The sequence below is a fragment of the Musa acuminata genome, chromosome BXJ2-8, assembly GCF_036884655.1.
Source record: "Musa acuminata AAA Group cultivar baxijiao chromosome BXJ2-8, Cavendish_Baxijiao_AAA, whole genome shotgun sequence".
NCBI lineage: Eukaryota > Viridiplantae > Streptophyta > Magnoliopsida > Zingiberales > Musaceae > Musa > Musa acuminata.
Genome location: NC_088345.1, coordinates 10,837,330 through 10,848,040, shown reverse-complemented (window position 1 = coordinate 10,848,040; position 10,711 = coordinate 10,837,330). Strand labels below are relative to the sequence as shown.

The 10,711-nt window shown below is 36.9% G+C and overlaps 1 protein-coding gene across 6 annotated transcripts; it reads right to left on the bottom strand.

The window, feature by feature from the left end:
* Nucleotides 1–2,739: 2,739 nt before the first annotated feature.
* LOC135586997 (uncharacterized) lies at nucleotides 2,740–10,482 on the bottom strand. 6 transcript variants are annotated; one of them, XM_065120898.1, is made up of 13 exons: nucleotides 10,206–10,482; nucleotides 7,976–8,131; nucleotides 7,815–7,895; nucleotides 7,636–7,731; nucleotides 7,386–7,469; nucleotides 7,235–7,304; nucleotides 7,055–7,137; nucleotides 5,621–5,700; nucleotides 5,369–5,467; nucleotides 3,804–3,900; nucleotides 3,363–3,452; nucleotides 3,189–3,270; nucleotides 2,740–3,119 (listed from the first exon to the last, which is right to left on the bottom strand). In XM_065120898.1, exons 1-12 carry the CDS (start codon nucleotides 10,383–10,385, stop codon nucleotides 3,232–3,234), a joined length of 1,155 nt encoding a protein of 384 aa, XP_064976970.1. In that variant the 5' UTR covers nucleotides 10,386–10,482; the 3' UTR covers nucleotides 2,740–3,119; nucleotides 3,189–3,231. The 6 variants fall into 6 exon arrangements, with proteins under 6 accessions (XP_064976970.1, XP_064976971.1, XP_064976972.1 ...); XM_065120899.1 differs by having other exon boundaries at nucleotides 2,740–3,095; XM_065120900.1 differs by having other exon boundaries at nucleotides 2,740–2,999.
* Between the last annotated feature and the right edge of the window lie 229 nt (nucleotides 10,483–10,711).

The following is a 10,711-nucleotide window of genomic DNA, read 5'->3' as shown; positions in this document are numbered from 1 at the left end:
ATGACTCAAACGGGCACCTAGACAATGGTACAAGAAGTTTGATTCCTTTATGATGAGCTAAGGGTATGATAGAACCATATCTGATCATTGTGTGCTTATGAAAAAAATTTCAGATGATGATTTTATTATTCTACTGTTATATATTGATGATATGCTGATTGTTGGCCATGATGTTAGTAAAATTGAAAAGCTTAAAAGAGAGCTAAGTAAGTCTTTTGTCATGAAAGACTTGAGATCGGTGAAACAAATACTTGGCATGAAGATTCTTCGTGATAGGAAGAAAAAGAAGATTTGACTATCTCAAGAGACTTACATTGAAAATGTTCTTGAAAGATTCATTTCAAGCTTAGTTCGAAATAATGTCCTGCAAGTGAGAAAGAAAAAGAAGAAATGATAAGAGTGTCTTACTCATCTACAATATGCAGTTTGATGTATGCTATGGTTTGTACTAGGCCACATATAGCTCATGCAATTTGAGTTGTTAGTCGATTTCTCTCTAATCCTGGAAAAGAACATTGGGCAGTAGTGAAATAGATATTAAGATATCTATCAACCACAGAATTCAGTGATATCATCAAAGTTACAGCATTGTGTTGCTCTATCAACCACAGAAGCAGAATACATAGCAATTACTGAAGTCTGCAAGGAAACTTTATGGATGTAATGGTTTCTATAGGAATTGGGCTTGAAACAGGAAGGATATACTATTTATTGTGATAGTCAGAGTGTCATTCACCTCTCAAAGAATTCAATATACCATTCTAGATCCAAGCATATTGATGTGAGACATCACTGAATTCGTGATGTGCTTGAGATGAAAGAATTACAGTTGGAAAAAATGCATACCAATTAGAATGGTTCAGATATGTTGACAAAGTCTTTGCCTAAGGAGAAGCTTGAAGCTTATAGGCGAAAAGCGGGCTTGGTACAGCCCACCAAATGAGCTAGAGGGGGAGAATTGTTGGGTCCAGCCCATATGTGGGCTTGGATAAGTTAGGTCTTTTGAACTCAAATCAAACAAATTAAAAAAGAGAGAGATAGGGCTACATTGGTGCAAGTGAGAGAGCAGCGTGCTCGACAAACGACGACAGCACACGGCAAAAGAGAGAGAGAGAAAAGAAGAGAGAGAGAAGGAGAGAGAAAAATTAGGTTTATGAGTTTTTTACTTGACGATCGGTGGTCAAACGTTGTCAGTTTTGGCCCAAATTTTATGTGGAGAATCCTTGTAAAAAATTCTACAATCCTAATGGTGTTAATCTATAGTTTACCCTCTCTGAGGTACTTTCCTGTTATACCCACTTTGTGAGACCTAGAATTCTTTTTTGAGGAGATCCATCCTATGTGATGATGATATGCTATTCTTAAGCCAAGATTTATGTTCTTGATGTTATTGTGATCCTCTAGTTGTTCTAGAGAAGTTTTACTGTAAACATGTTATCAATACTATTGATAGTTGAAGTTTGAGATGGATTATGGTCCCGTGATTTTTTTCACATTGGGTTTTCCATGTTAAAAGATTTGATCTCACTATGTGATTAATTTTTTGCTCTATTATTTATGTTGTGCTAGTTGATATTTGTATTTGGATATAAAGTTGATATTTTGATGAAAAACTCATTTTGATACATAAAGAGGAAAAGAATTATTCCGCTTTAACGGGTTTTTCCCCTACACTCCCCTCCTAAGTAACATTGCAGCAGCAAGACAATAGTCTACTCCCTCGGATCATCAACAATATGTGGATGTACAAGTGATTGAGAGAGGTGACATGGTGATGAGCTCACAAACAACCAGATGCAGTCTCTTTACTTGTATGGATAAGATTGCATACATTGATGTTTTCCTAACTTCTCAGTCCAACACAATGCTCTAGTGGATTATATCAAATTCCAATCATATGTGAAGAACGAAGTCCGATCATTTATTTAACCATTCTCTCCTTTTTTTTCATTTTGGTTTTTTAGTGTTTGATGTTGATGATATGCTTTTGATTGTCGAATTGACGAAGTGATAGGGAAGATATGATGATGTACTTTTGATTATCGAAATGACGAAGTGATAGGAAAGATATTATCGATCAATCACCATTCGATAAATATTTTTCAAGTGATATTTAAATTAGGAGATAAAAGTTATTCCCCATCGATCTATCCCCGTAGACATCTATCCAAGATAGACAGTTATGAATATATTCATCTTTAATCATCTACGTAGATAAAAGACCCTAGATGAGGTTATTAGAAGCCATTAAAGTCTATTTCTTCACCTTTTTTACCATCCACTATAGCACTCATCTATTTCGAATTATTAATTTGAACATCAAAAGGATCAATTTAAAAAATATTTCCTCCTCAACCACACTCGATATACAAAATCACGTCTGATTGATTTCGAATACATTGCGATTAATAAAGATTTATGTATAAAAATAAAGATAGATTTATTCAATTGGCGTACATTCATTTTATTTGTACGTAATTTGGTCCAGATATATTTTTTTAATCATTTTATTCCTAAAAAAAGCCTGCGCCTGTCTCTTCCCATCACGGACATTTTTGGTCAGAAGTGTAATACACATTGGCAGCGTTATTCTTTGATCCAAGGGGATCATCTCATCTTAATTGAAAAATGGCATTCCTTGTAGGAAAAATATTGTTTTAGAAAAATAAATGCAACCTGTATATGCCATTTACGCATTAAACTGCAGACAGTGGTCATGCGTGATGACACAGTGCACTCTTGCTTGTAATATCATGTCCCATGGAAAAGCATATCATTAAAGCATTTAACAATGGTATTAAAACATTCATATAACATCAACAATTTTGTTCTAATCTGATTGCAGTATGCATATCCTTTTAGCTCGATTTGACATTCTCCAACTCCCAAGCAGGACTTTGATCTTAAGCAGATTAAGAGAGAGGTCATGTCCTTCCCTTCCAGCAAACGGACAGCCACTCTTTCTCAAAGAGGCTTTTGACCAATCTTAGCCAAATGCTCTACGAAACAAAAGCCCCAGAAACCATTGTCATTGGACTACGAGCTAATTAACTTGTTTCTTGATGCAGAGAAATCCTGCCCACACTTGATCGAACCTCCACATACAGTGGGGAAAGAAACTACTGAAATTAAAATCAATAACAAATGTGGTTTGGCATGTTTGTAGAAGAGTAAAAAAGCTCAATTACCATAATAAAATGGGAGGTCTTCTTCTGAAGCAAAATCTCTGGCTTACAAGAAAAACCTCCTGCGGCTCGTGTCCATCTCCGGCTAGAATCAAATGCAACGCATGGTAAATTTGATGGAAAAAGCAAAAAATCCCAGAACATGGTAAATTCTATACCAAGATCACGAAAGAGTACCTTGTGGACCCACTCATACTCTCCACCCTTTGAATCAAATGTTCCATGTTGCAGGTTCCTCAATTTAAGTGTAAAGCGAGGGCCACACTCCTGCATTTTCAAAAAGAATAAAATGTGAACAAAATGTCATGGCCAATACATGACAAAATACCATGTCAGATTGTCAAATCAAATAATCCATCTCCCAGGTCACAATTCAACAGCTGTTGAGTGTGGTCAGATAACTAAGCAGTAAAGTTTACAGGAATACTCCAGGTACAGAGAAATTACGTTGCTAGTGTAACAAAAAGGGGAATAAAGATCAGACCATAACATAAAACAGTCTTCAAACATTTAAAAATTGGGTGAGAAAGCATCATGGTGTGTGTGTCTGGTCCAAGTAATAAATATTGTATAGCATATCATCAAATGACAAAGTGCAACACTCATGTTAAACAGTACCTGAAGCCGTACAATCACTTTCTCTTGAGTTATATTCTTGCTCTTGGCAGCCTTGGCCATGGATTCATCTTTTTTCTCTTTGGCTTCAAATATATACCTAATAATTGCAGAGAAAATGAGACATAATTCCAGATGGCATAAATAAATGACACTTGGGAAACAGGCACAGATGCATGGTATACAATACTAGGATCAAGAATTGGATAATTTACACATTAATAGGCAATAGCATACATATCAAAGTGAATCAGATGCAGGTAATGTAATTAAAATAAAGATTCCTGGAATTAGAGCCAAGGGTTTTCGTACAAGTCTACCCAAACAAAAGAAGAAACACTAAGTATATGTTGAGATCAGTTCATGGTACCAACATTAAGTATGTGCCTGTGTAAAGAACCTTAAAAAACATAATGGAAAAAAAAGAAGAGAATCTAAACTTTTAAAAGACTATTTAGTATTCCTCCTTGATGTTCATTTGACTAGTAGAATTCACATCGCACAGCAGTACAAACTAGAGACAATTCTACAGGAGGGAGGATCTCCCATCCAAGAAGAACATTCATGATAAGATGAAGCCCTTATCTTCTCCAATATTAGAAGTGTTTCATCCTACTTCGGAGCCATCTTTACACAATGTTATACAATTTGTTACATCCATAATTCCATCAGCAATTTCAACATCTACGTTATTTATTTCAGTTTCTATGAAACTTGGGAAAACCACAATGGTTACTACTTTTTTCTTTGTTTTCAGGATCATTTTTATAGTGAGTTTCTAGATATTACTGATTAGAGCATATACATCATAATTCAGTGATATTTCTGACCACTAGAACTCTGTTTAGCTTCCCACAGGAAGCTTTACAGAAATCTCAGTTTTCATATTGTTCGGAAAAAGTAGTTTTCATTACGATAAATAATTAGTTGGCGATATAGATCACCACAGGTGTTCCAGCAATAGATCTAACAGTTGTTGGAGCCACATTGGAATCAGACTCGAGATCTGATAGCTCTTAATTTTAAAGATGACAAACAGCTTTCCTCAAATAGCACAGATATTTCAGACATACTGATATTTGCTACCCATCTAAGAGACCAGCCACAGACATCTGGACCAATATTCTCCACTGTTCCCAACTCAATCTAGGTGACCATCTCTGGTTTCCTAAACATGTCCATGCTTTCCTCGACCAACACCTTGAACAATAGTAGCTCAAATTAATTCTTAAGCTAGCACCAAATGACCTTTAACGGTCCAAGACCTCTAAATAGGCCCATTATTTCACTCTACCAGCACAAAGAATACACTAGACAATAAGAACCTGAGCAAAAATTGCAAAGGACATTTAAACAAAGTATGTCTAGAGGCACTTGAAGAAATTCAAACAGTTACTAAGAATATACTGCCAGTGGTCAAAGCAAGTCCGTGAAAGCAAAAAAAGGTTCAATGATGAGGACATAGAAGAGCTACTATTGATATGGCTTGAGAAAACTTCCAGGTTCTGCATAAGATCCTCAACATATTTTGTAATAACAAATATAAGTAGTCAACAAAATAGATATACCTGTGATGTCTAAAAAAAATGAAGTCTCGCTGGTTATGGAATGTTACAACTCGACGACCACGAAAGTTGGGGTCTTGAGGGAATAGTGATTGTATCATCCTAAAAAGAGTCAAATTCAAATAATCAATAGAGGTAGCAGAAATATAAGTTTGATAAAGAAGGAAAAAAACAAGAAGAGGAAAACAAATCCTTAGACTATAAAAGGAGAAATGAGAGTATCATTTGACATCTTGAATTAAGTAAAACTTTAACCTTCCAACACGATGACCAAGACGTGTGGTGAAATTGTTCAGTACTAACTCCGGCTTATGGTCTGTAGGATTTCCATGATTCTGGTTGCCAAAATAAACCCATAGTTAAAGGGATGTGTATGATGTATATGAAACTAAAAACCAATATTTTAAATGATGTAGCAAAACAGTTGAAAATGAATGTTTACAAAGCATTAAACTTCCAGATATTTATAAATTAGACATCTATTATGTAATGCTTGCACATATACTGATAAAGTAATAAGAAATCAAATTATGGTATGGGCTACTCTGCACTAAAAGTCATTCGATTGAGAATATTTGTTAGAGCCTTCTGTGGATGCTTAGGGTTGGTAGGTGATCAAGACAATGAACAAGCTAGAGCATCAGCATGTCACAGATGCGGCAATCATCAAGACATTTTATAAGCATCACAAGGGCAAAAAAATCACAGATGCAACTTTCATATTATTGGTCCATACATAATATAAAATTGCCACAATTCAAATCGACAAAAAATCATTCCTCCGACCGTAGTACTATAACAACTATATCAAAAGTACAACTTAGAGATGTGGCAATAGTCATATATTGTAACTGATTTGCAGTAAAATGCAGAACAAGAGCTATATTTCCAAATTGACATACATGAACAATGACAATGAGGAACAAGGTCAAGCAAAATTTACTATTATACTACTGATTTGCCTTACTTGCGAAGGCATTCTAGTAATGTCCTAGAATGATACTGCTAAGCAGCATATATCAAAGAGGGATCCATGCCAAGCCAAAACAATGCAGGTACGCCATCAGCATGGTATGAACCTCATTTTACGAACAGCTTGACTTGAAACTCAAATCAATATTCAGGAGATTTTTGAGACAGTTTAAGGATCTCCAAGGGGCTCAAAGGCACCATACTATATCTAGTTTGGATTACTATTTATTAAGTTTATTAATGATTTTTTTATTATTGCTTTATTCCAAAGGATCTTAAACTTTTTTTAATGCATTTTTCAATTTTTTGAACTACTATGCAGCTGGGATATTATGATACAAGTAATGCTTATCAGGTTCAGAAGCTAAGATTTTGTGTGAAGCTATAAGGATGACGTTATGATTTATTTATCCTCTCCAAGACAAGTAATCATACAATATCATAAACTTCAGTAATTATTTAAGAAATAAAAAACTTAAATGATCTGTGAGTACTTGACAACATTGTACTCTATAATAATCCAGGATGCATTTCTAAGATGTCCCCATGTTTCAAAAGCGCAAGTGAAAATTGAGTTCACATTGCTAGTGAAATAAACCATGTCAACTTGTACATACTATAGTTACTAAATGACTGTATGGAAGCAAGAAGAGAAACTCCAAAGTCTGATGGAACTCAGCTATTTTTCATGCATTTTTCAAGTGCAAGTGAATGTACCTTAATTTCCTTCCGCAAGACTAATTTAGATAGTTTGAAATGTGCCGTAGGTCCATCAGGCAAGTTTATGATCAACAGAGCATCTAAAAAAACAGGTATTTAAAGACAGAATTACAGATGTAAAAACAAACAACAATCAATGACAAAACAAGAGTCACTATCTCCCCTGTTGCTTCTAACCTGGTTCCCTTCGATTTGAATGGACCACTACAACTGAAGTGAAGTCTTTGTTCTTTGCATATTCAACAATCTGCAATAAGAGAAACAATCATCATAATAAAGGCTCAGCAAAATAAGAAACCATAATTTTGGTTCATCACAAATGCTTCACCTTCTTCAGTTCATAGGTTCCTCTTTTATGGTAATGAGCATTTGGAATCACAGACAATAACTCTTGAATGAAGACAGGACCTCTCTGCATGCATTTTCAAAAAAGTAAGAATTCAGTGGTGGCCTTAGTTCCTAGTAAATATGGATTCCACGAATCCTAAAAAATATTTAAAGATAGGACAAGAAGGACACACAAATAAACAACGAAAGAAAAGGTAAAAGTGATGGAAAGACGAACACTAAAAACGTACTGTGGAATAGAAACGATTTGTGGTGATTAATATCTTTGGTGTCACTTCTTGTTTCAGGACTTGGCTAAATTCATCGGCATCATTCCCTGCAAATAACTGGACTAGCCATTATCAGGAATAACTAACCAACATCTAGTAGAAAGCAAGAGAAGAAAACATAAACCGAATAGCATGCTCACCTCTTCATCATCAGGTCGACAGACCGTCTCATCGACCTCCCTAGTGTTCTCGATCGTCCGCGGCACCTTCTTCTCCGGAGGCTATCGATCAAGAAACAAGATTCATAACCCGAAAAGCGAAAGCCAAGCAAAAGGTGGAGATCAAAGGGGAAAGAACTTGCCTCCTCGCCGAGGTCAAGGGCTCGCTTGATGGCGGCCTCTCGTGCCTTGGCCTGCTTCCGCTTCTCGATCTTTTTCTCGCGCTTGAGCTTGGCATGGACGACACTCCTCTTCTCCTTGTTCTTGATCATCGAGGGAAGCGTCGTCCCCTTCTTCGTCTGTGGATAAGTAGCTTCAGTTATGCCAAGATTACCCATATGTACATATTATACAAGTCAGATTATGGAAGATCATCAATTTATACAAGCAGACTGTCCATTTTGGAGAATTTTAGTTGTTTGACCAAAAGAAAGTTCTTCAATTCCCAAGAAACCTGTATGCATTATATAACGAAGATACCAGATTTGAAATGAAGGGGTCGACCAATGTCCAATTTAGCTTTAAAAAATTCTAAACCATTATGATTACTAACAGACAATCAAGATAATAACAATCTGAAAAGCAGTTAAAAACCTCGCCCAGACTGTCCATTCTTTATGTTAACAGTAGAAATAACCAAATTGAAAAATGAAGCATGACAAGTAGAACAATCAGGTAGTGGAGCAGAGAAGGATGAAGGCCAGAAAGGGTGGACTAGGCAGGCATGTGAAGAGATATGTGCACTGCCAGTGTTAGCTTAATGAAGGTAACAGAAGACATCACAACTGAATGGTCAACAAATATGATGTGAGTGGTTCAAATATCTTGAGGTGGACCTTACCCACTGCTGTCCAGGTGTGTCTGTGTGGACTGTGTGCATGACATCCTTTTCGGATTGGGAAGCCAGAATTTCAGGGTCAAGAATGATAAATTTTTCCATCAAATCCACAAAATCAAGTTCAAGTCTATGGAATATAAAAAATTCAAAAAGTACTAGCCCCATAGCCTAATAGGCAAGCAGGAAAAGAATAGATGTTACCACCATCTGCTTTAGATCCGACATCTATGAATCACTGTGTGCAGGCTCTGCATGAGAGAGGGAAAAGGAAAAGAGAAGGAAGAGTTCTAATCATTATATGTAGGTGAGGAACAGGAAGAGGCAAAGAGCGAGAGAGAGAAAGAGAGGGGGGGCAGAAAATGAGGGATGCAATGTATCAGCAACTTTAGAATTTGAATTGAAAATTATGTCGATCAAATCAAAATAACTGAAATGTTATAAACCATAACTCAATTAGGTTTAAGGTTGTCACTGTATGTGGGGGGCCCTAATTTTGATTCACACCCATCTGAATCAGGGCCAAACCAGTCCTTGGTCAGGATATGGTTCATCAATAGGTATAACCATAAACATCCCATGAGGCTGATATATGATAATCATTTGACTGGAACTCAAAATCTTGTATCTTCAAGAACATAAATATCGTAGCCTAGACATTAAACATGACAATAAATAATCTCATCAAATAAAAAAAATTTAAGCTAGCTGATAATTTCAGATTTCAGCATAGCTTAAAAGTAAAACCACCAACACCAGGACCTATTTGATCTAGTTGGAGTTGGAATTTTTGCTATGTTTACGAGGAGTATGAAAGAGTCCGGCCCATTTGCTTCTTAGAATCCCACTAGCAGACGACAAACATTGACTTGAAGCTTTAACAGTATCCATAGTAATTGATTATTTATCATGTCATACTCATCTTCCAAGCATACATTCCATCAAAGAATATTAACGCCAGTCGGGGAGAGTGTTGAACAAAATTGACAAGTCAACGGATTCATGGACTCATGAGAAAAGAATGTTAATTATAAATAAGCGAAAGCCAAAACTAAGCATCATAGAATTAAGTTAAAAACCATAAAAAAACATCAAACTCCAAGAGAGAAGTACAAGTATTAGACAGTAAAAGATGAAGCCCTTAGGTGTCACCACAAAAGCTAAACCAGAAATTAACAACTTGCTGGCTTCATATGGAGAACAAGAAACGAACCTTTCACTTATAGAAGCAAAAAGCTGCGGATCTCAACATCAAAAAAATGCTTAAAAGCATATCATAACTAAAAACGTAAATTTTCATCATATTAACCAAAGCAACTGAAAACCACCAAAAAATTTGCCAACGACTAAACCTTAGTCAACGAACACATTACTTTTCCAACGACAACCGAAAATGAACTGACAGATCCCACAAAAGGACTACCTCTCCGCGATCTTCGCCTCGGCTTAGCCATCAAGAAACGCCGAAGGAGCAAGAATGGATCAAATCAATCCGATGAGAAACCAAGAAAGGAAAGGAAGAGTGATCGAAGGCGTACGATAAAGCGCTGGTAGAACTTGCGCTTGAAGTGGTCGACGACATCGGATCGAGCGGCCATGTGGGGCGGGATCAGGACGTTGGACCAGTACTCCGCCCATCGGGGATCGTTGTCGTAGTCGTACGCCGCCGCCGCGATCCTCTTCAGCCGCTGCGGATCCCTCTCCTCCTCCTCCCCCATGGCCTTCTCTCTCCGGATTCGCGGCGATGGATCGACGAAGAACGAGAAGCGGGGGAATTTTTAGGTGGCTTTACTTTTGGTCTTCTCTCGTCGCAGTCGGGAATCTTCTTAAACCCACGATTTAGGTCTTCGAGCAAATGGGTCGCGCTAACGGAGCTGTTCGTGGATCGGATCTATCACGTGGATCCGAAATCAAAACTGGTCCGATCACCAACCGATTCGGACTCATATTGCGTGTTGATTACAGAGTATCTGTTGTAGTATCGCGACAAAACGGTCATTAATGTTTGGAAGCTTCGGATCCGACAAAACCTCACTCATCATCT